This window comes from Pipistrellus kuhlii, unplaced genomic scaffold (genome assembly GCF_014108245.1).
Source record: "Pipistrellus kuhlii isolate mPipKuh1 unplaced genomic scaffold, mPipKuh1.p scaffold_m20_p_16, whole genome shotgun sequence".
Taxonomy (NCBI): Eukaryota; Metazoa; Chordata; class Mammalia; order Chiroptera; family Vespertilionidae; genus Pipistrellus; species Pipistrellus kuhlii.
The window spans coordinates 5,518,011-5,544,087 of record NW_023425471.1 but is presented as its reverse complement, the minus strand read 5'-3'; the positions used below and the strand labels follow the sequence as shown (position 1 = coordinate 5,544,087).

The 26,077-nt window shown below is 45.2% G+C and overlaps 1 protein-coding gene across 4 annotated transcripts in view; it reads left to right on the top strand.

Annotated features, from left to right (window-relative positions):
- Nucleotides 1-25,517, top strand: part of PHKA2 (phosphorylase kinase regulatory subunit alpha 2) — a 59,342-nt gene extending 33,825 nt beyond the window's left edge. For 2 of the 4 annotated variants that reach the window (XM_036439710.2, XM_045582306.1), the window contains 20 exons: nucleotides 132-266; nucleotides 924-1,033; nucleotides 2,175-2,319; nucleotides 2,583-2,661; nucleotides 6,978-7,150; nucleotides 7,881-8,057; nucleotides 9,137-9,225; nucleotides 10,219-10,358; nucleotides 10,771-10,927; nucleotides 11,770-11,849; nucleotides 12,050-12,128; nucleotides 12,232-12,361; nucleotides 12,916-13,017; nucleotides 15,909-16,027; nucleotides 16,785-16,814; nucleotides 18,211-18,264; nucleotides 19,919-20,089; nucleotides 22,545-22,598; nucleotides 23,268-23,468; nucleotides 23,980-25,517. In XM_036439710.2, the coding sequence (XP_036295603.1) occupies nucleotides 132-266; nucleotides 924-1,033; nucleotides 2,175-2,319; nucleotides 2,583-2,661; nucleotides 6,978-7,150; nucleotides 7,881-8,057; nucleotides 9,137-9,225; nucleotides 10,219-10,358; nucleotides 10,771-10,927; nucleotides 11,770-11,849; nucleotides 12,050-12,128; nucleotides 12,232-12,361; nucleotides 12,916-13,017; nucleotides 15,909-16,027; nucleotides 16,785-16,814; nucleotides 18,211-18,264; nucleotides 19,919-20,089; nucleotides 22,545-22,598; nucleotides 23,268-23,468; nucleotides 23,980-24,150 (2,396 nt within the window). In that variant the 3' untranslated portion in view covers nucleotides 24,151-25,517. The remainder of the gene's footprint in view (nucleotides 1-131; nucleotides 267-923; nucleotides 1,034-2,174; nucleotides 2,320-2,582; nucleotides 2,662-6,977; nucleotides 7,151-7,880; nucleotides 8,058-9,136; nucleotides 9,226-10,218; nucleotides 10,359-10,770; nucleotides 10,928-11,769; nucleotides 11,850-12,049; nucleotides 12,129-12,231; nucleotides 12,362-12,915; nucleotides 13,018-15,908; nucleotides 16,028-16,784; nucleotides 16,815-18,210; nucleotides 18,265-19,918; nucleotides 20,090-22,544; nucleotides 22,599-23,267; nucleotides 23,469-23,979) is intronic. The other 2 variants (XM_045582303.1, XM_045582305.1) reach the window with 2 other exon arrangements.
- The last annotated feature ends 560 nt before the right edge of the window (nucleotides 25,518-26,077 follow it).

Here is a 26,077-nt window from a genome sequence, read left to right as displayed (position 1 = left end):
ACACCTAGTTCATGGAGAGCATACTAATGTGTGTATCACAGGCCAGAAAAGAGGTCAGTCAATGATACATATATCCATGTGAGGAGACAATGGCCGCAATGTAATGAAGATTTTGTGTTCTTCATTTGCAGTGACTGTTCTGGCAGAAAACAACCACATTAAGGACTTGTTGAGGAAGCATGGGATAGACATCCAGAGTATTGCTGACATTCACCCAATCCGAGTCCAACCAGGCCGGATCCTTAGTCACATATACGCCAAGCTGGGTAGGTTTGGGAAAATAGGGCATGTTTGGCAAGGAGGCATCTCTGTTCTAGGCTTTGGATCTGGGGGGAGACCGTGATATGTATAGATTCTTTAGAATTTTGTGCAAAGCCCTATAGCAGGCGGTTTGGTCACTTCCATGTGAAGAAGAATGGGCAAACAAGCACGTTCTCCTCATGCTGGTTCAGTAGATGTCACCACAGGTTGGCCATGTGATTTGCCAAATCTGTTGTAAAATATGCAGCCACCTTTGAAAAATTCACAATTGGAACAGTCATTTATGTCTTGATAACGTTTTAATTTTCATCTAGAGTCTCAGAAAAATGGTCATTTACCCATTCAAATAGGAGGGGTTTCTCTTTACTTTTTCTAAAATCTGACATTTTTTAGTAAATTAGAAGTAAACATTAATTAAATTTTTGCAACAGTTTTCTTCTATATAGATGTTGAATCAGGTACTACTCATATACATTCATGAAAAGGGGGTGAGACTTGTTTTTAACTCATCTTTATCCTATTTAAAGATGTACTGGTGTTAGAAAAATCAAACCCCACAATGGGTTGTTTGACATAAAAATATGTTCAGTCTTTGCTGAAGTCAGTTGGATTAGATGTTACTGTATTTACTCTAACACCATTTCTCTTTTTTTTCCAAATAGGACGCAATAAGAATATGAAATTGAGCGGGCGACCATATAGGCACATTGGCGTCCTTGGAACATCTAAACTCTATGTGATTAGGAACCAAATATTTACTTTCACACCTCAGGTGAGAAGAGCATGCCAGTAGGAAACCAACAAGCATCTTTTCATTAAGCTCTCTTTTCTGGCTGGTGAGCCATTTTGAATGTGGTAGAATGTGCATGCCTATATGTTCAAATAGAGACATTTAGGATGACACCTATTACCCTAGTACAATTCTTTACTCATAGTAGGTGCACAATTATTGTGCCTTGGATCAAATTGAGTGTGTCATAACTTCCAGTCATTAGTAGTGAAATTCACACCACTTTATAAATTTGCTAGTAACATATCACTTGCCTCATAGCCCTTGTGCCCCTAATGACAAGAGTCCCTCACCTTGCTTAAGTTGTGTTCAGACCCTCTGTAACACACAGCCAATCTGATTTTCAGGCCCCAACCCCCTTGATGGGATCCTGAATATACTGATTATGGAACTTTCAGAGTTTTTGTTTCAAAAACAAAACAAAACAAAAACTTGTCCTCTGGAACCCAAACCAAACGTTTTCCATCCATTTGGGCAGCTAGAAAGACCAACTGTGGTACCACTTTGTCAACATGGAGCACAGCGCCCCCGCTACCTAGGCACATAGTCAGGGGTCAGTGGCCCCATTGCTCTTTTTCACCCTAACCCACACTGCTCACTTCAATCTTGTGAGTTATTTCTGTTCCCAACACATTGCAGACCAGAGCATGAACTGAGCATAGACTGGTCCAGAGGCCGGAAGACCAATTTGATTTTCATCGACATCAGGGCACAGTGCCTTTAGTTCACATTAGCCAGGCCATCCATCAGGTAATCATAATTCCCACATCTCGGTTGCTCTCGGTGCCCTCACTTGGAAAGCAACTCTGAGCCCAGCAGCCCTGGAGGAGTAAGAATTAGGGAGTTATTGATTTCCTTTAGGAGACAGTGATATTGGGCCTGGTGCTTATGTCCGCATCTGAGGAGTTGTAAATAGATTTAGCCGTGCAACTTTCCCTTCCACAGCTCCCGTGCAGGGGACAGGTCGATTTGTCTGAGAGCCCCCTGATAGGTGGATTATAACCAGGATTGAGCTGTTTCTCTGGAAACATGGCACGAGGATTAGCGCTGCCGTGAATGACAGCTGGGGTCATGTCGAGGGAAATGAAGGACAACCGCTTACTGGGCCCGCTCTGACTTGCAGTTTACCGACCAGCATCACTTCTATCTGGCCCTGGACAACGAGATGATCGTGGAGATGCTGAGGATTGAGCTGGCTTACTTGTGCACCTGCTGGCGGATGACGGGCAGACCCACGCTCACCTTCCCGATCTCCCACACCATGCTCAGTAACTCCATGAACTTGCTCTGCCTGAATCACATCCCACTGTTGGGTTGGGCCCTTGTCCCAGTGTTTAAAATGGCTCCTGTGGACAGAGCTAAGTATTGAAGGGGTTTTTCAGCAGTTCAGTCTCTTAGCTCAGGACTCTTCTATGACATAGGTATTTAATTAGGTTGTGTTGATGAAAACATTTCAGTGCATGCTTCTCCCTGCCACAAAGAATTCCCAGATGAAGTAAACTTAACTAATCTTTTCCTCTTTCCCCCTTAGCAAATGATGGCTCAGACATTCATCCTGCAGTTCTTTCTACAATTAGAAAACTAGAGGATGGATATTTTGGAGGAGCTAGGTAATTTATGATTTTTTTTTAAAAAAAAAGTAACTTTCTTAACGTCCTTTTGCTTCCCTTCTCCCATTTTTCATGTCAATTGTTAAACATAGAAGCGTGGTGCTTTTGGGTAAGAAGGAAGTTAAAACTTATTGACTCCAGTGACCCATGTGAAACTGAAATAATCTCTAAAGCAGCATTCAGTGGGTGTTTGTGAAGGTTTTGTGGACACCAGGAGGCCTGGGGCAAAAAGAGGTAAACATATCAATTCTCTGAAGTGGCATTCCTGGAATGCATGTATGGAATTCTGTGCTGTTTCTAGTAAAAGACATGAAAGAAAAGACCAAGTGCCTAAGATCTAGTAGTTGCTCAGTAAATGCTTCTTGAATTGACTTGAGTGTGCAATCACCTGAAGAATGATTCACAGAACTTTACAAATTCCTTAGCGGCCCTCAGTGCAGAGCACCTGAATATGCCTAGACCAGTGGTCGGCAAACTCATCAGTCAACAGAGCCAAATATCAACAGTACAACGATTGAAATTTCTTTTGAGAGCCAAAAACCAACTTCTGCGCATGGGCCACAGTGTTATGTAACCAACCTCTAGAACTCTTCATCTTGTAAAACTGAACTTCTGTGCTCATTAAACAGCTCTCCCTTTTCCCCTGCCCCAGCCCCTGGGAACCACCATTCTATTTCCGGTCTCTTGGTAGCAAGTGGGCTCATCCAGTACAGTGGTGCCTCACACAACGAACTTAATTCGTTCCAGGAGCAAGTTTGTTATGCGAAAAGTTCGTTATGTGAAACGTGTTTTCCCATAACAATACATGTTAAAAAAAATAATTCGTTCTGTAGCATAAAATATGCTAAGATGACATAAAAAAGATAAATTTTTTGTTATTATTTTTATTTAGATACATCTAAAAACATAATTTTAAAAAAAAAAATTATATAAAAAAAATATTGAGTTTAACTTAAAAGGACAACTGCCGTGATACGTGCGTGATTTAATTCGTAATGAAGAACGATTGCCGCGATACGTGCTTAAGTTAAGCGCAGTGACTAACGACTGCCTGCAGTGCCTGCGCGGAAGGATGCAATACATCGGCAGCGATCGTAGAAGCTCGGGCGAAGCAGTCGTGGAAGCTGGGGCAAAGCGGTCCTGGAAGCTCGGGCCACTTCGTTGTGTGAAACGAAGTTCATTGTATGAATCATGAAATGAAGTTCGTTGTGTGCAGCGTTCGCTGTGCGAGGCGTTCTTTATGCGAGGCACCACTGTATTTCTGTCTTTGTGACTGGCTCATTTCACGCAGCCTGATGTCTTCAAGGTTGAGTCACTGTGCTGGGCTTGGTACGTCTGCTCACAGACCCACTGCAAGTTTTGCTCTAGACTTGAAGGGACTCTCACTCTGAGCTGCTCCTGGCTTCTCTCAGGAGTGTCAGTGAGTCCGTCCACAACATTTTGCCGTCTACATTTCCAGCACTAGTGCCATACCTGCAGTTGGCACCCACATTCATCCATTTTACCTCCCGTCTGAATAAGTTACCACGTGGTGTGCAGCATCTTAACCGGGAGAAAATACTATATGCCCATAATTAACTGTTTTTCAAAATTATATATTAATTGAAATATAATCATTGTCAAAAGAACGCTGTAGTTAATGGAGCACTTGCAATGTGTTCTCTGTCGCTTGGTACTCATTGCCACATTTAATTTTCACTTCGTCACATGGGCTGTATTCCCACTTTAGAAAGAAGGAGCAGTCACCTCAGAGAGCCAGCGCACAAGACAAATGGGTGCAGAAGCTCTGTGTGAATCCAGAAACCAGGCCCTAATCCCATGGGGAGCTGGCGGAAGGCTTCTAGGAATTGAGAGAACCTCCCATTTACAGAGTACAATGATTCAGAGAACCAGGGAACCAAACAGGAATGCCTACCTTTCCTACTGAGTTCTTTCAACATAAGAAACATTCAAACCTGTAAAGAATTTTTGGGAGTTTATTTGAACCGAAATATGGCAATTGCCAGGAAGCCAAATCTCAACATCATGAGATAAAGCTCCAGAGAATGGCAGTTTTGCACCTTATTTTATGCATTACAATCCAAAGAGAAGATGTAAGTGGGTTATATGAAATTCATTGGTAATAGATTAAGGAGGCAGGAGAAAGCAGAAGAGGGAAATCTCTGGGACTGGGTAAAAAGTAAAATGGGGTACAGGATAGTTACTAATCAACCACATGATAAAAATAACAATGAGAGGGTGTGTAGTATCTGCTCTGGTGCATTGGTTGTGCCCAGAGGGGCCAGAAAAAAAGGGGAAGTTACCCTGACTTTATAAAGGTATGTTATCATAGATGCAAAAGACAATAGACAGGCTGTTAAGGTAAAGATTGACCTTTGTTAGGCAAGATTCTAGTCTAGGACAGGACTACCTGACATAAACTTTTAGTTCAAATGCTTTAATTTCAGACCTTCCTCCGAATTTGCAAGGTTGCCACACAGGCCTTCCCTGAGCTTTTCAAGTTAGCACGTGGTCCCTTTTCGTCCACAGCAGTTACAACTGAATCTCATTTTGCTTTTTCCTTTGTGGCTGAGGGTCTTGTAAAAGCTGAACTCACCCTAGATGCTGGTCTCCACTTCCTGGAACCAACTGGGGTAGCTTGCTATCAAATGACTGCCTTTCGACCTTTGACCTGACATCTTTCAACTTACTCAGAGGGAAACTTTCCATTGTCTTTTTTCCTGGTCTACCTCACCAGTCCCATTCCCCAACCTCAGGACAAAACCATCACCTGAACTGACTCCAGGGCTCTGGGGGGAAAGTTATTACTTTATCAAGAGAAGTCTTGTCCGCAGGCCTTGTTTATGATGTAGTCCATTTGCCCATTGAAGCTCAACCACCTATGAATTCATTTGCATCACTGCTTTCATTTATTCCTTAAAGTCATAATCTGATGCTAGTAGCTCCAAGGCATCTTACTGCCTCCAGATGTAACTTTTTTTTTAAATATTTTATTGATTTTACACAGAGAGGAATTGAGAGGGACAGAGAGTTAGAAACGTCAATGAGAGAGAAACATCGACCAGCTGCCTCTTGCATACCCCCCACTGGGGATGTGCCCGCAACCAATGTACATGCCCTTGACCAGAATCGAACCTGGGACCCCTCAGTCCGCAGGCCCACGCTCTATCCACTGAGCCAAACCGGTCCCGGCCAGATGTAACATTTTTAAGAAGCACACAGAAGAGGTTTTCTTTTTGTAGTGTGGACACCCCGCTATACCCCGAACCTGAGGGTGGTGCCTTTGTAGCGGGATCCCACACTGGCAAAGCCATCTCTCAGTTTTCAGTGGACCTTTTCCTAGCCTGGTAATACACTAGGGCACTCTGAGCACTTACTCTGGTTTGGGGCTGGCCCACCCCTCACATTCCTTTTAGACCAGTGATTCTCAACCTTCCTAATGCTGCGACCCGTTAATACAGTTCCTCATGCTGTGGTGACCCCCACCATAAAATTATTTTTGTTGCTGCTTCATAACTGTAATTTTGCTACTGTTATGAATCGTAATGTAAATCTCTGTGTTTTCCGATGGTCTTAGGTGACCCTGCTAGCGGTTCTCAACCTGTGGGTCACAACACACAGGTTGAGAACTGCTGCTGTAGAGCCTAAGACCGCTGGAAAACACAGATATTAACATTACGATTCATAATAGTAGCAAAATTAGTTATGAAATAGCAATGAAAATAATTTTATGGTTGGGGTCACCACAACATGAGGAACTGTATTAAAGGGCCTCGGCATTAGAAAGGTTGAGAACCACTGTTCTAGACAGAACTTGGGCTCTGAGACGTGCCATCTGCCCCTGAGTGACCCCATTGCATGGTAGGGACTCAAATGATGGCACAAGTACAACCAGAGAATCATTTCTTATAGTTTTGTTCTGGTCCAGTCACTGAGGGGGGGGGGGGGGGGAAACACCTCCAAAAGTTTGGTTCTGGTTAAAAGTGATTCGCTCAATATGTTTTTGTTTTTTTCTTCTTTTTTTGTTCAGTATGTTTTGTAAAACTTTGGTTGGTTCAGTAAAATTTATTTCTGTTTGTATTGGGCTCAGGTATAAGAAATCAGCGTGATTCATTTTGGCTGTTAATATGCTGTGTACTTCCACTTTATTCTTGCTATTGAATTTTCATTTGAATTGCTTGGCTGACTGCTGCAGAACGACATATTTATTGATCCTGGCAGAAGTGCTATCTGATTCTTGAAAAGTATTTCCATGATTCATTAGTGGAAGTTTGTCCATGTGCACCTATATCTCTAACATAGTGTCTCCTTGGCAGAGTAAAATTAGGGAGCCTTTCGGAATTTCTCACCACGTCTTTCTACACGTATCTGACCTTCCTGGATCCAGACTGTGAGGAAAAGTTATTTGATGATGATTCCAACGAAGGGAGCATCAGTCCTGATAGCGATTCAGATTTGGGAGGATATTTCGAAGAGTCTTACAATCGAGGTATAGCTAGGAATGCCTTTGCAGGCTGTTCATTGAACTTAATGAAACCTTAGCATAGTGGTAGAATTGCCCTAAGACACAAACACAGAAAATGATTGTTCATTAACTTGACAAAAAAGGCTTTGGAAACTTGTAGGCATTAAAACGAATACAATGCCACTTTCAAAACCTCAACTACAGCGGGGCTTTTTAAAACCTAGAGTGACAAAGAGTTTCAGGCATGAGGACTCTTCACAAAATATACAGTATTCTAAAGACAAAAACCCAGGGCTTGAATTTTCAAAGGAATGGCAGAATGATCTAGGTTTGGTTGGATATGAGAGCTGAAATCCTACGTGCATAACATTTCTCAAACTGAATAGGTTTTGGGGTTGAAGTGACCTGCTTTTTACTTTGGGATAGTACTTGGGATTGGGGCTGGGGATTCCATAACGCTTAGCTCACTCATGACAAATTAAAATAAAAAGCAGGTGTCAGCTGCTGGCCCTCAGGGTGCCTTACATATTCAGTTCATGTTGTAATGCTCTCATATGTACACTATCTTTTCCTAGGATAGAGTTGTTTTTTTCAAACAGTAGCTTTATATGTATAAATCTCCTCACTTGGAGAAGGGTGTAAATATCTTCCACTAAATTTACCTAGTGCTGTGTGAGGAAAATCACTATGATGCCTTTAGGATATTTCTGTAGCTTGTTTTCATTGGCTCTTTTGCTTGCCTGTCCAATTGCAGAAAGCCAGGATGAACTTGACCAGTATATCAACAATCTCCTGCAGAGCACATCCTTGAAATGCTACCTGCCCTCTCTTCGTAAGAAGACTTCAGAAGACACCCATGTTTTCAGTGCTATCCACTCCACACGGGATATACTTTCCGTGATGGCAAAAGCAAAGGGTTTGGAAATTCCATGTATGTTATTAACTCTTTTCTGCCTGTTCAAATACATTTTTAATCAAAGTCAAAGACTCCAGAGAGACAACAAAATACAGATGTTTTCTCCCTCACCCCTCCCCTCTCTACTGTCCCCAGTCCTTCTTCGAGGCAACCACATTCAACTCTTATTTATTTCTTCTGGCATTTATATAGCTCCACATTTCTAAGTTAATTCTAAAATAATGTGTATGTACTGCTGTCTTTTGATGCATTGACTTTATTCAGTATCTGTTGACTTTCTCTTATGGGGTGAGGTTTTGGGTGTCTTAAATCACCACCTCTCCCTCTGCTTCACTTTCCCTAGCAGTCAGATATAGATGTATTAAAACTAAGTTAAATCAATACTCACTCTTTATTTTATTGTTTGTATGCAAATATTATTCTCAACTGAGCATTATAGTATACTATAATTATATTGTTTTTTACTTTTTTTTCTAAAGCTAATAGTTGCCCTATCTTTTAATTTGCCTTGCTTCCTTTTTATACTTTCCAATGGCCTCTTAATATAAATTTCCACCAGGTCAATCATACCTAGGAATTTTTTCATTTCACTATTTTAAATTTATTTTTAATAAACCTTTAATGATAACATCCAAAGGTAGTTGGAAAACATATATCTTAATGCCTGGCAGTGGCAAAGTGAAACACATATTTTGTAGGAAGCCCAGACACCTTGATTATGAGAAGACCAGTGACCTTGTACAAATGACCTACCCTCTCTGATTCTCAGTTTTTTTCATCTGAAAGAAAAAGAAATTGGGCTTAATCATTTCTAAGGCTCAGTCCAGTCCTAAAACGCTATGTAATTTCCCCCTGAATTCCAGGAGGCAAAAGTGAAATTTTACTCCTTAAAGCAAGATCAATGTCCTGCTCATGTGTTTCCAGCACATGATGTAGCTACATGATAAATTGTTGTTGAAGTAAAACTAATTAAGTAATCACTTTTTTAAATTGTTTTGTATTGAATGAGGAGTAACTACTACTGTACCTCTTCAAAGAAGTATTTTCTCTTTCCTCCTCCTCAAAAGAATGCTCTTTATTCTTTGGTTTTCCAGTTGTTCCTATGACTTTGCCAACTAAAGCTCTAAATACACACCGTAAATCGCTGAATCTTGTTGATTCTCCTCATCCACTCCTAAAACAGGTAAAATTTAGAATCACTTTGCTAACAAATGTAATATTCCTTGATGTTGGTGTAATCCCAAGAAATCTTTTACATGGTTGAACTCAAAAGAAAGCATATTTCTTGATATTCAGAACTTTTAGGATTAGAAGTTCTGCTTTTCCATATGAACCAACTCAGTTGTCTAAAATCTGCTTTGTGTCAGTATGCACATTGAATTTGATGCAAACTTTGATTTTCTGCATGTATGAAAATGCTACTGACTTTTTTCCCACTCATCAGAATCTATGTTACACTGCAGGAAATAAGCTAGCTCACTACCTAGCCCTGTCCTGTCTGTGCCAGCCAGCCAAGGCTGGCAACATGCAGGATGGGGTACAAAATCAGAAAAGACTCCTCAGGGGAATAAATCTCAGGGTGTTTCCCACTGGTTCCCATAATCTGTTATTTTACCCAGAAATCTCCTTTGATTTTATCCCACATGAATAGAGAGATTCAGTATCTATTGGAGAATATTTTAACCTAACCTCAGTTTTAGGTTGTTTAAAACTCACATACTTTTTGCATTTGTTTTTAAAAAAATTATTTATTGAGTATTACATATATAGAAGAGTGTGCAGAGTGTAAGTATACAAGCTCACTGAATTATCACCACACCAGTAGACACAGGTAAATGACCACTCTTTGTACTTTTCCAGTGGCTTCCACCTCTCCACTCCAAAGGTAACTTTGGATAGCATAAGTTCTAACACCCGGGGTTAGTTTTGCTGTTTTTGAACTTGGTATAAATAAAACTCATCCATATTTTAACCTGTTCAGTCCCGTGTCTTGCAAACATTGACTAATGCAGTGATTCACTGATCAAAAATAGCAAAACACATACATAAAAAGCTACAAAAGATTTACTGAAAACCTGGAGTATGGTGACAGAGTTCCAAGACCAGCTTGATGTGTCACTTCGGATCTGAAAGTGTGCATGCTCAGTTCTTCTCCCCTGCTTTTTGGTTTTCGTAGGGTCCGGTCCCCGAAGGTGACTTCCAGTGGCCCAGAGATGGTCATGGCGATATGGACTGTGAGAAGCTGGTCGAGCAGCTGAAAGACTGTTCAAACCTACAGGACCAAGCAGACATTCTGTACATTCTGTATGTGATAAAGTAAGTTTCTGGTCTTTGCTAATCCGAGCTTTCCCCCATCTCCTTGATTCTGTCTTGGTCTTTTTGGCCTTCCAACAAGCTGGGTCATGAATATATTACCCAAATTACCCAGGATCACTGCCAACAGACTTCTATCCCCTTTACTGCCTATTCATGCTGGCTTCTCAGGATGAGGAGGCTAGGTGAAGCCAGGATCTCACTGTTTCCCGATGTTAGGCTTCTGTTTCCAGTGGACAGAGGGATGCATTGGTAAGACTCAACCCAATCCCGAGACTTTGAGGCAGTAGGAGGGCCCCGAGCATTGGCAGAGTGTGCGGTGACTCATCCCCCCTCCCTGCCACTGGAGCTCCGCTGCAAGAGAATGAGGACCATAAACGTTGTGGGCCACACTTCTAGGGTTTTCTCTCAACAGGGGCCCCAGCTGGGACACAAATCTCTCCGGACAGCATGGAGTCACAGTTCAAAACCTCCTCAGTGAGCTCTACGGGAAAGCTGGCCTGAACCAGGAGTGGGGTTTGATCCGCTACATCTCTGGCCTGCTCAGGAAGAAAGTGGAGGTCCTGGCCGAGGTCAGAGCCACTGCGCTGGCTGTTGGTCTGTCTTTTCTAGCCCCATGCCCTCTTCCCTTTTTTTTTTTTTTTTTTTGAAAGCTTGAGGCAAGCACCTCTTATTTGTAAAGGAAACAAGTTATTTAATATACGGGTGGAGTGGGCTCTCCTCTCCCGATCTCCCACTGCTTCTTGGAAGGCGAGCAGAGGAAATGAAATGGAAGTTGATTCATTTTGTTCCTTCTTAGCTGCAGAAAGAGGTTTGCCGAGAAGTAAAACAAAAATGCTCTGTGGCCTGGCATCCTCTTAAACAGAGCTCTCTTATTTCTGTACAACCACGCTATAATCATCATTAATCTCTTTAACCTTCTGGCCCTGCAAAATCCAGAACTGCTTTCTAAGACATTACAGTTCAGTGATATGGTAGGGAGGTGGCGTTTATTATATGTGAATGATGGGGAAACTGACAATTTAAGGCTATAATATGGTCATTAACTCTTCACATTGGTATTTCAGGACTCACAATGGCCCAACCCCTTGTAGCATATCAGTGAATCCAATGTATTGGCTGCAGTAGCTGGGCGTTAAATATCCACCAACAGGGCCTGCAGAGCCAGCCTGGGGCCACATATTGGGAGCACAAAGGTCACAGAAAGGTCACAGGGATGCAGCCCTGCCTGGGTTGCTCAGTCTGGGATCTAGGAGTGAATTTTTCAAATAAATGGCAACATGTGTCATACATTTTGTAAAGGCAAAAAGTTATGATCTTGTTAGTATACCCTTCCCCTTTGAATTTGCTCACTTCCTCCTCTCCCTCTCTTCCTTACTCCCTTCCTCCCTCACCCATTTCCCTCAATGAGTAGGCCTGCACAGACCTGCTGTCCCACCAGACGCAGCTCACAGTGGGCCTGCCGCCAGAGCCTCGGGAGAAGATCATCTCTGCGTAAGTCTTCAGCCTGGGGGCCTTGGGTTTGTGGGGGCCACGGTAAAACATCAGTGCCATCCGCCACTCAGAAAGAGGGTCTCCTTAAAGACACCGTCACTCTGGAGCTCCTAGCAGGAAAATAAGGGCCTTCCACAGAGGGCGAGGAGACACCTCTTAGGTATCTTTCACGGTGTTTGTGTCTTGACACTCTTTCCTAGGCCTCTTCCCCCGGAGGAGCTCACAAAACTCATCTATGAAGCCAGCGGGCAGGACATTAGTATCGCTGTCCTCACACAGGTCCGCTGGCTGGAGGAGGGGGGATGGGCAGGGCTGCAGCCTTCTCCAGGCCTCCGCCACCACCTGCTTTCTGAAACGCCGTGTCCATGTGTGTCTGTGGCAGGAGATTGTGGTCTACTTGGCCATGTACGTCCGGGCTCAGCCCAGCCTCTTCGTGGAGATGCTCCGGCTCCGGGTCGGACTGATCATTCAGGTGATGGCCACGGAGCTGGCGAGGAGCCTGAACTGTTCAGGTACAAAGAGTGGGCGGGCCCTCGGGAGGCTCCTGTGGTCAGTCCAGGGGAACCCCGCGCAAGCACTCTGGAACCCAAACTTTTGTGCCTTTGCACATGCTATTGCTTCACCTGGTTCTCTAGTTTAGACGGAACTTCCACCAGGCCATCCTGTTGAATTTCTTGTCAGGGAAAGAGGCATTAGAATCTTCTGTCCTGCTCCTGACATCTGAGTTCCTCACTGTAGCTCCTTGCAGTGAGGTCATCACCTATTTAATAACACCTCTGCTGGGACAAATCCTACCAACTGAAATCTGTGAATGAATCGCAAGACACATTCTAATAGCAGGATCATTACAGTGTGAAAATATGCCTGTGACAGGAAAATACATAACTTAAACAGCAGCATTTAGAATCACCAAGGAGCAGTACATTTCAGCCCTCCAGCAGTAGAGAGGTAATCCTGAGTAGGGAAAGCTGCCACAGCATCCTTTGTCACCCCAAGGCCCAACCAACTCTGCCTTCACTTACCACCAGCCTTGTGTCCGAGATACTTACCAAATGTTTGTTTTTAGGAGAAGAAGCTTCTGAAAGTTTAATGAACCTCAGCCCTTTTGATATGAAAAATCTCCTGCATCATATTCTAAGTGGAAAGGAATTTGGCGTTGAGAGAAGCAGTAAGTAAATGCTCATCTTACCTCTGTGGGGAGGAGAGCAGAGAGGGCCTGATGGATGCATTCAGCATTGCCTGAAATGGCTTCATTGATATACAACCTGACATCAGTAATTGCAATGTAGGGCATAATGCATAAGGGTAATGTTCCTACTTTACCGAGATGGACAAAGTCCCAGGGACAAGGTCCCGGCTTGTCGGGCTTAGTGACCCTCGTAGGCTTGCTGGGACGGCCCTGGTCCCGCACGGATGTGGTGAACACACCTCTGCACCTTGGTCTGCTGCCTTCCTCCTCCTGTCAGGTCCATGTACTGTCACTGTGCACACGTGTTAGGAGGGGTGAGTTAATCAGGGTGAAATGCCTGTCTTTTCTGAACGCCTGAGGGCCCCACCTTTGGTTTGGACAGAAGTGTCCTCAAGCAACCGAAACTGGTTTGGCTCAATGGATTGAGCATCAGCCTGAGGACTGAAAGGTCCCAGGTTCAATTCTGGTCAGAGGAATGTACCTTGGTTGTGGGCACATCCCCAGTAGGGGTGGTGCAAGAGGCAGCTGATTGATTATTCTCTCTCATCGATGTTTCTAACTCTCTATCCCTCTCTCTTCCTCTCTGTAAAAAATCAATAAAATATACTAAAAAAAAAAAAAAAGAAGAAGTGTCCTCAAGCAGATCCTAGTCCCCTCTATGGGGCTCAGAGAAGACCCCTTTGCAACCTCACAATGCCTTCTTGCTGAGTGACTTTGATTCCTCCCCGGACGGCCCGTTCCATTTTTATCTATCCCCACACCCTGTTTGCAGTGTTAGGAAATATAATCACCCAAGTCCTGGTGGAATACTGTTCTCAAATGCTCTCTAATTGTAATTGAAGCAATTATCATTTCTCCTCATAATAGAGCGAAATGATTTGCAGACACATTTGTGAATTTATTTAATCAAGCCAAAGAAATGCAGCGTGGGTTGTCATTCTTTCTATTTAATAAGAAGGACATTGGGTACTTAATATTTCCCCCCAGAGTGCGCGCCAGCCAGCTAACAAAGACCACATTGTGCTTTCGGATGGGGTTTTGGTGGCTTTTCTCCTTTCCTGAAGAAGGCATGCTCGAGATGCTTTTCCAAAAGTAATTTTCCGTTCTTTCAACGCCTGATCCTTGAAATGTAAATGTACAAGATAAATATTGAATGTGTTCGGCTCATCAAAATAATATACATGCTTTGACACAGATAATTAGGAAAATTTTGTTATCGGATATAAAACTATGGATGCTTACAAAACTAGGCACCGAGTAATGTCATAAATATGTCTAATTGCAAGCAAGGCCAGAAGAGGCCCTGTCCTTTTCTAACATCATTGGTTAATTGTACTTTTTAATGGCTCAGTTTTTATAAATGACAAAACTCAAATGGTCTTAGGATTTTGATTCAGTCCTGAGATGTCTGAGTGAAGTATTTCCAGCTGATGCTCACCCCATACAGGTCCCACTGGAGCTTCCCAGACCCTTTTGGTTTCTTTCCTCATGTCCCTCCTCCCTCTCCAGCTAATCATTGTTTCCTTTGTGGGTCCCTTCCTCTCTGCTGTCCTTTAAATGTTGGTGCACCTGGCTCCTTGGTTGCCTCTACTCCCCTGGGCAGTGCCCTCCACTGCATGGCTTCAGTGGTAAGTTTGTTGGGAAGGCTGGGCGTGCAGGGAATGCTGCCTAAGGAAGAGACCTTTGAACTGGGCCTGCAGAAAAGAGGCTATGCCGGCCGAATCTCTGCCTCTAGCCCTTTGCCCCGACCCACGGGGCACAGCAACGTGGGGAGAGGGAGGACCTGTGGAGGATGAAAAGAAGGGACAGGGGCACGGAGAAATGGAGGCAAGACAAAGTTCTGATCAAGCCTCAAACTTTATTTTTGAAATGGCAGTATATATACAGCAGGAACAAAGGGGGGCAGGGTTGCCTATGCAGCGGGGTCTTTGACAGTGTATAGTTGGTTTAGGCACTGAGTGACAAGGTGGTAAGGTATCTGGCAACACAGGATAGGCTAACTGTCAGGGCGGTGTGACATTCCAAGGTGTAACATTCCAAGGCCCGGCTAGCTATGGGGGAGGATCAGGAAGGGGATGTTGCAAAGATCCTCCCGGAGCAAGATGTGCTAAGCGGCAGGTTAATCTTTAGCTTCTGGCCAAACCCGCAGGGCACCGCATAACTTCTGCTAGAAGAAACTTAATTCTAAGATGGAGTTGTATTTTCTTAAGACGGAGTTGCTTGTCTCAACTCTGATGGCTCCCAACAGCCCTTGGTTTGGCTTGTTCTCCCAAGACTTCCCTCTCCAGCCCAAAGGCCCCTTAAATGGGTGGTCTGTTTTCTACAAGGAAGGTGTGCTTTTAGAGAAGTAAAGAAGTTACTTTTAAAATGTCCAATTCATGCCGAAACCGGTTTTGCTCAGTGGATAGAGCATCAGCCTGTGGACTGAAAGTTCCCAGGTTCAATTCCAGTCAAGGGCATGTACCTTGGTTGCGGGCACAACCCCAGTGGGAGGGGTTGGGGTGCCGGAGGCAGCTGGTAGATGCTTCTCTCTCATCGATGTTTCTAGCCCTCTAGCTCTCTCCCTTCCTCTCTGTAAAAAAATCAATAAAATATATTAAAAAATAAAAAATAAGAATAAATAAAATATCCAATTCATGAAGGATATTATGACCAACCAGTGCTTTCTGCATACTGCTTATGTGATGTTCACTCTCACCCACTCACTTGAACACATATTGAGCCAGGAGGGCAGATGAAGTCTCTTTGATGGAGTTTATAGTCAAGTAGTGGGGGAGAGAGATGTGGATACAAATAAGTACATTGCACATATTCCTTACTCAGCGTGAATGCTATATAGTTTCTAAGAACCATGTGTGTTTCCCCTCCAGTGCGACCTATCCATTCTTGTACATCCAGCCCTGCCATCTCTATCCATGAGGTGGGACATACAGGAGTCACCAAAACTGAGAGGAGTGGCATCAGCAGGCTAAGAAGTGAGATGAAACAGGTAAGAAGAGCTTGCGACAGTGCCAGGAGAGAAGTGGTTTTCCTACGTGGGCTCATTTCGGAAAATAATAGAAACCCAGGGCAAGTAGGGTGCAGCCTGCTCTTTGAGAGGATGAGATTCCTTCTCTCCTGGAATCTGAATATACCCCGTACCCAGATATCCCAGAGCTTCTCACACATGCTCACCCTTAACTTTCATATGTTACGTGAACATTCCAGAAAACACCCTTCTCCATGTTTGCCTCGGTTGCTGAGACTCGCTCTTTTGAGTGGGCCAAAGCCACTCAAAAAATAGAGATGTGGAAAAAGTAACTGCATCATCTCTCCATCAAACGCACCCTTCAAATGAAATACCCAGAGGGATCTAGAAATAGAATGGAATGCTGGTGATACCTGTATTTTCCACCAGTCACAAGCGTCTGTTTTCTTTGCTCACCTTTATTTAATCCACAATAAATTCCTTCTGGACTGACCTCACAGAATGACCAGTCAACAGCTTTTCAGTCTTAATGTGCTGGTGCTGTGCTAGGACGTGACCATGATCTACAGTAGAAAATAGTGTCCTTCTGACCATGAAATGCACTCGGGTTTTCTTCTGCACTTTAAATGATGACCCACTAGATAGAGTCCAGGTGACAATAATGGGTCATTTACCCCGCATTCGGGACAGAACTTCCCTGGGTTGTCTAGAGGGTGATAGAAGTAGCAGGGCACCCTTGATTCCAAATATTTAATTCCTGATGTATTTTTACTTTCAGATGACTAGGCGATTTAGTACCGATGGACAGGTGAAACATCTTTGTCTTGTTTCGCCCTTTGCTGTGCGTGCTTCGTGTTCTTTCTGGCTCGAATGTGGAAAGCAAGGCTATGAATACAGAGAGTCTGAACGTTTAGAGAAGGGTCAGGAGTGGGTGGAGGTAACTCCACAGATGTGGCAGGCAGCCCTGGGGGCAGACAGAGTGCTGGACTTGAAAGCAGGAGACATGGCCTTGCTCCGGCCTTTAAGCAAAGTCCATTTATTCAGCTCTTGGGTTTTGTAGGATACTCTGTGAAAGAGATGGTTCTGGGCTTTGCTCCATCAGAGGTGTCTGTTAAATAAAAGGGAAATAAATAGGAAAAAGTAAAATGTGGCCATTGAGTATATCAGTAGAAAGTATACCATATTCCTATTCCCAAATTGCCTGGGGGGATTTAACCCTGAACGGGAAAAAATGTAAGGGAACCGTTCTTTTATATCACCATGCTTCCTCCTCCTTCCTCCAGAAAATTGGAGTCACCTTTTTAATGATTTAATGTCTCCATGACAGAGAATATACAGGAATCATATAATGACAAACACTGTGCTGTCTCATTGACATGTATGCTCTTTCCAAGACTTTCCAAAACATGTTCCTTTTGCCAGCCACTCGGTGGCACCATCCCTCTAGTTACCCACATCCCCCTGGCACCTTCCTGGGGAATATGTGTGGTTTCTTCTGTCTCCATGTAATGTCCTCGTATATTATGGGGACACAATGATCACCTTTGTGTGTGTGGGGTGTTTTTTTATTTATTTTTATGGCTTTAGAGTCAGTCAGCCAAGTACAAGTTTTGTATTTGGCCACTTCCATCAAGGAAACATTTTCTCTATTCAAAATTTAATAGCTGCCATGGCATTTGAAATGTCTGTTCATTTTTGCAAGAACACCACGCGTGGGTGCACATGTGTATGACAGGAAATATGAAGGGTGCATTCTAGATGTTTAGGTGAGGAAATACAGCCTGGTTTTATCTGTTCATTTAACAAATATCTATTGAATGCCAGTAGGTGCCAGATGCTAAATGCTCTTTCTGGGTATTTTGTTGCTCTCTGTAGATTTTCACAACTCTTAACATAAAAGATGAGCTTTTCATGGCTGTGACTTTGGGAATAAATTGGGTCCTAACTTGATGAGGGACCCTCCCCATCTGAGTGGTACCATTTCATACTGAGAGAAAGAGCATTCCCCAAGTTCACCGCTCAGAGCCCAGATCTGCCTGCCTGACCAAGGCTGTTTGCCTGGTGCTGAATGAGATCGTCTGTCCACCTGCATCCTCTGCACCTTCTTTCTGAGGATATTTCCCACACTGTTCTATGTCCCTCCTTTCTGCTTGCATCCTTTGGTATCACGTCACGTGACTGAATGGACTCTCTTTGTCTTGTAGCTCTTTTCTGTGAGCCAGGCCTCATCCAGCACCTCGCATTGCTTCAAGTCTATGGTAAACCATGCGTCCTGACCCTTGTCCCCTTGTTTGTGATGTGTTAATCCTCCTGTTGACCTTCTCATGCCCCCCACCTCATCCCTCATTCCTGAAGATTTAAATAGCGTTCAATGTTTTCATTTGACCGTCATTAGGAATAGAGTCTAGAAAGCCGAGCAGTTCTTTTTTTTGAGAAGTTCTTGAAGTGAGCTTTGTTTGTCCAGGAGCTTCTGGAACCTTGGAGGCAATGGTTTTGTACCTCTCCCCGGTGCCATGGTGGGGAACCATTGTCCACATGTGCTCATTAGCACTGTGTGCTCAGAATGCTCTGCTTGGCATGAGGCCTCACATAAAGTGGAGGACTAGGAAGTGTGGGAATCGCTGAGGCGAGGCTTAAGCTTCGTCCTGAAATGAAAAGGAGGAAACCAGCTGAGTCATTGATGAGTGCGGCTGTAATTACTTTTATTTGTATCTAATTGTTGCCGTATTTAAATTGCAGTAATGAGCCCAATGGAAGAGCCCAGCCTAACAGCCTTTTCAAAATAAGATCCCATGAAGTCAGAATGAGTCCACAGAGAACACTCCTGCCTCCTGCCCTAGTAGCATGCTTAACATTTGGATTTCATTTTTAAACCTTTCAATTTAATGTTGTGCCCTGAGAAGTGAAAATGCCAGGTAGTCCAGAGCAAAGATAATGGCAAGGATGTAGGTTAACCCTTTCCAACCTGGAGACCATGTGCTTAGAATCCATCCATGAGAAGAAGGCAGGCCCAGAGCCTTGCTTGCGGGAAGGGAGCACAGTGTGGCTTCACCCCATCTGCTGCTGGGGGTCACCACATTCAGGCCTGGTCTCCGGATCCCCAATGGGAGCATCTCAGAGCCACCTCTGAGGTCATGGGCAGGCCCTGCCCCAGCACATCCCTCGAAGAGGCCAGAATAAGTCTAGCCTCAGGCAGGGAGGTGGGCAGGATATGACACCTTTCCCTCTGCTTCAGCAAAGCATATCTTCCTGGCGCAGAGGCAGCCATTGCCCCAAATTAGGATAAAGCGCTGTTCTGAGAGCAGGCTGAGAGCAGATTGAAAAGGACAGATGCACATACAATACTCCCTGGGGTCCTCGCTACTAAATGGGGATCCCTAGCCTTTTCTTTTTGGTTTTGGCTCCAAAGCCTCCCCCACACACCACATTCTCACCCCATGTTACAGGGAGGTGATCAGTTCTCTGTGGCACTGCAGAAGTGGGCACTTTGGCATTTGTCTCCCTGGGCTGCATTACCTCTGGGTGGGTGGTCTCACCTACTCCAAGGGCCCCTGTGGGCACTTAGCCATGCGTATTCATGGGGTTTTGTGTATTTTCATTCAGTGAGTGTTGCAGGACAGTCCAACTGTGTCCCAAGGTGTAGAGGAGGTCAAGACCTGGAGCCAGTGTCTGGGTCAGGAGTTGCCACAGCTAGTGCTGAGCTGGGATTCGCAGCTGATCCCAGAGCCCACACTGTCAGCTGTTTGGCCTCCCTGTCAGGTTGGGGTCCTTGTGCACCAAACAGGTTCACTAACCAAACCGGTGTGGGAAAGAGTCTACTCCATGGGCAAGTGGTGAGCTGGTGTTTTGATTCACCGAGTTGTCTTGCAGCGCCAGCTATGAGGCTTCTGAAGGCCACGCACTGTCTTGCAGAGGTCCAGCACCCCACCTTCGCCCACTGGCACATCATCGTCAGACTCAGGAGGGCATCACATTGGCTGGGGGGAGCGACAGGGCCAGTGGCTGCGCAGGAGAAGGCTGGATGGGGCCATCAACAGGGTGCCTGTGGGATTCTACCAGAAGGTGTGGAAGATCCTTCAGAAGGTGAGCTTGGCCACTATAATGAATTCCGCAGGCCTTGGGGCTGGGAGACACACGCTCCCTGGTAAATGGACCAATCCGCCCTTATTCCCTTTGTGAAATTTACCCCCCTTTACCCTTTTCTACCTCCCCTTCCCTTCCCTCTGGCAATCACCATACTGTCCTCTGTGTCTATGAATCTTTCTGGGTTTTTTTTTTCTTTGTTTAATCCCTTCACCTACTGGTGTCATCAAGTAGCTCGTGGTTGCAGAACAAGCGAACACATAGCCCTTGACCTTGGATGCTCACAGCCTAGAACAGGCTTTTTCCATCTTGGCATCACTGACACTTGGGCCTGGGGAATTCTTTTTTTTGTGCGGGGGCTATTCTGTCCATTGTGGAATATTAACCAGCATCCCAGGTCAATAGCACCCCCTTCCCCAGTTGTGACAACCAAAAATGTCTCCATTTGTCCTCTGTATTAGCAAACCACCCATGGTTGAGAACTGCTGATTGGAACCACAGCAAGTCAGATGAGGAGACAGCCCAGGTTGTGTGGGACCGTCCCCTTTGACATATTGGGAATGTAGAAAAGTCAGAAGATACATAAGAACCAGAGAAGGCAGGGAAGGCTTTGGATGAAAACACCATGACATAGATAACCTAGAACAGCCCACCCCCATCCCTTAATCTCCTACATGATCAGACAGGCATAGTATCCACATCTGTCAGTGACATGATTGGGCAGTTCCCATCTGTTGGGTCCTGAGGTCTTCCAGTCTGACTCCAGGTCCCAGGTTCCCTAAAGCACAAGCTGTACACACCCTAGGCTTCCACATGGAGGACAGGGACCTCACACCCCTCTCTTTAGTGCTCTCTATTCCTGTGGCCTGCAAAAATCTTAGCAGAGCTAAGTCATCGGAAACAGAGGTAAGGGGACAGCCACAGACAGCATGCACTGCATGCACCTGAGTGCGGAAGAGCCCAGCCCAAATGCCTATGGCCAAGGAGGGGTCCGTGGGGGAAACCATGGCCATTGCTCTCTGTACCCACATTCTGTCCCCCTTCTACATATACCCCAGAGCATTTGTATCTCCATGGGTCCCAGTAGATCTTGTCTTTCCTCCTGCCCGGAGGGGCAGTAAGCCTCAGTTAAAAGCTTCTATGCATCAGCATTTACCCCCCTTACCCTTTTCTACCTCCCCTTCCCTTCCCTCTGGCAATCACCATACTGTCCTCTGTGTCTATGAATCTTTCTGGGTTTTTTTTTCTTTGTTTAATCCCTTCACCCTTCTCACCCAGCCCCTCTCTCCAACCCCATGAGGGCTGCAGTCTGCTCTCTATATCCATGACTCTGTCTCTACTTTGTTAGTTTATTTTGTTAATTAGATCCCACAGATAAGTGAAATCTTTTATTAACCAATGTCACCTCAATAAACTCAATAGAAAAAGAAATTTAATAAAAAGCTTCTATGCAAACCAGGAACAATGGGCAGGATGGATTTTTTTCAGAAGCTATTTTTGATAGCTCATTTCACAGTAGGAGAGGAGAGAAAAGCCATCCCAAATGAGTGCCTACGAGTTCCTTCCTAAAGCCACAGCATCACTCAGCTGTGATATTTCTGTGGACATACCTTTGGCCTCTCTGTCTGTCTTACTGAGCCGGGCATGGGGCGGTCAGAGTGGTTCCTGTCCTTATGCAGCTGGGCTCCTGGTCCCCACGTGGTATGAGAGCCCTCAGAGCCCACACAGGCCTCTAGTTCTCCATTCTCTGCCTCTCGTCAGGAGGCACTAGTGTTTGCAGCCACTCTGTCCTCAGCCCCCCAAGGACAGGGGTGGGCATTTGCTGCCGGCCAAGACACTGGGATTTGGAAGGCAGCCAATTAGACTAGTACGAACTGTTCCTAGAAAAATCTCCTCACTCTTCCTGGGGCATCACACACTTCCATCTAGACTTCCACTGACTCAATACCAAGACACTCTTATTATGAAGAAACAGCATTTTGTATCGAGTTGGCGCTTGATATTTATATACATGGGTGTGCGTGTGAGTGTCTGTGCATGTGCTCGAGTTTTGTTTTGTTTTTTATGTGATTGCTGCTTATTTTAGAAATCTCAAAAATAGATGCCTTGCAAAGGCACAGAAGTATCACTTCACCAGCAGGAGTAATGAAAGTCTCCTTTTATATGGCACCAATGGGGGCCTCTCAGCCAAGTGTATGAAGACCTGGCAGTTCCTGGGGCATTGTTCGTGGGAGATCTGAAACATGCCTGTTGGTTCCCTAGGATTGTTCCATTCGAAAACACAGCCTGTGGGCAGTGAGAACAGCTCTCTAAAAATAAATGACAGTCTGGCGTGTTCCAGCCCTCATGCAGGTTTTCAGGGCAAAGCAACTTGCGTGTGTGCGCATGTGTGTGCACACTTATCAATCGCATGCTGGAATTGGACTGAAATGTGATGTGTGTGTTCTGCCTGCAGTGCCATGGCCTGTCCATCGATGGTTACGTGCTCCCGTCCTCAACGACACGAGAGGTATGATGGGAAAAACCCAAACATTTCTACCCAGTGCTCTGACCACTGATACTTCTTTCAAGCTTCTTACATTTATAGACAGGCTTACTTACCCTCAATTTTTGCAAAGTTTCTTTCCCACACTTATTAGCATCACCTTTTATCCTTCCTCTCAGAAATAGCGTTTCTGGCTGTGAAGGTCTTTAGATTTGCCCCATAAAAGCCTATTAAGAGAAAAGAGCAAAGCCGCATGCCACACTCATCAAACCCACATGCAGCCTCCTCTGACCCCTCTCTGCTGAGAGCAGTCATCGTCCCTGGTTTCTTTCCTCTTATTCATTCTTTTAAAAACGTTGTTTTTTTTTTTAGTTTTTACCCTACCCAAGGCACCATGCCATATGCTATAAGAATGATGAAGAAGAATGAGAAATATGAAACGGTCCCTGACCCCAAGAAGTCCAAGGCCAGTGGGTTATAGGCAAATAAAGCTAGGATAAGGCCAACTGCCTCCCAGAGCAAAGCCTCGGCCTCTTGTTTCAGAGGGGTCCTGCTGGCAGAATCAGGACAATGACCAAAAAGGAGGCAACATTTGAGCAGAGACCTCAACCCAGTGGGTGTTGAGGTTAGTGTTGGTGACAGGCTATGTCTGTCCTGTCTCACTCCTGACCCCCTGACTGGACCCTTTGGCAGATGACTCCGCAGGAGATCAAGTTCGCTGTCCATGTTGAGTCAGTGCTGAACCGTGTGCCTCAACCCGAGTACCGGCAGCTGCTGGTAGAAGCCATCATGGTGCTAACGCTGCTCTCAGACACCGAGATGAATAGCATCGGGGGCATCATCCACGTGGACCAGATCGTGCAGATGGCCAACCAGCTGTTCCTGCAGGACCAGGTGGGTGTGTCCGGGCCTGTTCATTCATCCACAGCCAAGGTGGGGACAGAGGCATGGTAGCCAGTTAGGCTGGCATTTATCAAGATTGGAAATTCTGAGTCCAATAGGAAAGAATGTTCTTGACCAAAGAAAATGTCATCACAGTTGGTGGAAAATGTCAACTATTTGGTTAAAAAGTGGCAAAGTGGCCACTTGGGAAATTTAAAGACCTTTGAAGTGGACTGGTCCATTTCAGCATAGGTTTTAGTGCAAATACTGCCCCTGTGCATATATAGCCCTGGGTAGATAAAACCACTTTCTCTGTATTAGGAGAAGCCATCCACTTATTAGAGTGAACTGGGGCATGTGGGAACCCAGTGCAGTGCCCGGAGCAGAGGTCAATGTTCCCCCGGGCACTGTAGGCTCTCCTTCCCCAGGCCTGGAACTCCATGGGCCATGGGCCCGCAGCACACAGAGTCATCACAGGGCTGGAAAATCTGCTCATTCTTTACTCTGCCTTTTCCTGCTACAGATGTCGATTGGCGCCATGGACACCCTGGAGAAAGACCAAGCCACAGGCATTTGCCACTTCTTTTACGACAGTGCTCCAAGCGGGGCTTATGGGACAATGACCTATCTAACAAAGGCAGTGGCTTCTCATTTGCAAGAATTGCTGCCCAATTCAGGCTGCCAGATGCAATAGTGCCTTGGTGCTGTGAGTCTGTCACTTGCCCCCTAGCCTCATTGGGAACTCTCTTCTGTGCCCAAGATCCCCTGTGCTGTCACAAAAGCATGTCCCATTAGAAACACTGGAAGAGCCCAGCCAGCGTGGCTAAGTGGTTAAGTGTCAACCTATGAACCAGGAGGTCACAGTTCGGTTCCCAGTCAGAGCATATGCCAGGGTTGTGGGCTCGATCCCCAGTGTGGGGTGTGCAGGAGGCAGCCGATTAATGATTCTCTCTCATCATTGATGTTTCTATCTCTCTCCTTCTCCCTTCCTCTCTCTGAAATCAATAAAAACATATTTTTCAAAAAACACTGGCAAGGCAGAAATGGCAGTGACCTGAAAACAGTATATGTCCAAGCCAAAGAAAGAACAGGAATCCTGTTGCTTCGAGTGGCATAGGATTATTGTCCAGGTCTATTTTGCTAGAACATTTTGTCATAGCATCTGTTCTCCTGGAGTCTAAGGAGGAATTGGAAACTGGTATCTTTTGAGTGCAATATGAACTAAAAATCCATCTTAAATTGGCTCTCATAGAGAGTTACCAAAATAGGTTTGGTGAGCTACTGCACATGTTGAAGATCCTTCTAGTACAGTGGTCGGCAAACTGCAGCTCCCGAGCCACATGCAGCTCTTTGGCCCCTTGAGTGTGGCTCTTCCACAAAATACCATGGCCTGGGGGAGTCTATTTTGAAGAAGCGGCATTAGAAGAAGACCTTGACAAGGGGTAGTCTGTCTGTGGATCGAACTGTTTTCTAAATAGAGCAACTCTTTCTGGGGAAGTTTGCTTTTTCTCATGGCTTTCTTTCTTTCTTGACCTCTTGTTTCATTGGCATGGCTGCCTTCATTAATTTTAGCTCATGGTCTTCAAGGAGTTTATCCTGACTGGCCATGAATTAGGGGTTTCTCCTGCTTTCTGAAAAAATCCCACATTTTCCAGAATCTAGCAAAACAAACAGAATGGTGGCAGCGGAGTGAACTGTTCTTATTAGGTAAGCCAGCTGTTGTTTGGGGGCTCAAGCGGGCAGAGAGTCCCTCTGGAAGGCCTGTGCCCCATCTCATCACTCTCCCACCCCAGCTGTACCTACCCCTGTTCTCTGGGGGGAGCCAGGTGTTGAGTATGCAACACCAGAGGTCATGGAAATTGATGGTGGTGTGCTCCCACAAAAGCAATGCCTCTCTATTATGATAAAGCCAGGCTGGGGGCTGGGGACTCAAGCCCTTCTCATGTAAGCACTGCCATCTTAATACTCTCAGGGAGGTGTGGCTAGTGGCCTTGGTTTTAGAGGAGCCAGGATAAGACCTGACCCAACAGGGTCTTGTCAATCTTTTGCCAATAACCTGGGGGTTGGGATGGGAGGGACAACAGGCAAACAGTTTCTGTGAATAAAGGACTTGAAAGGGCAGTCAACTGGTGGTCATATGGTGAACTCTGGCTGGGTGAGAGTAATAGGTTGGTTTTGTGGTAACTCTGCCTCTGAAATGGGAATGTGGTCATTGATATTTGCTTGAAAGTTTGATGGTGGAGAAAGCCAATGCTCTAGCTGCTTTGAGGGGGCATTGCTGTGTGTGACACCCCTCAGAGTCTAAGTGTAGTACTAATGGCTGTTCTGGAAGCAGAGGGAAGTTCTTGATGCTTCCGAGTCAAGAGCCTCTTGTCAGTCCCAGCCGGATATTTCACAGTTGTCCCTGGGAGAGACCGTCTAGAATACAAGCCCTGGTGTGCCTACCTGGATGTGGCGGTGTACTGGCACCATACATAGGGAACCTCAATGCCTCTGTTTTAATTTCTTCAAACGCACAGTACTTTCCTTTATGAGGTAGAGAGTAATTACTGAGGGAAAAGGGCCCCAGGCTCTCAGCTTCTACTCCCATGGACATCCACATTCCTCCTCTCCTCCTCCTC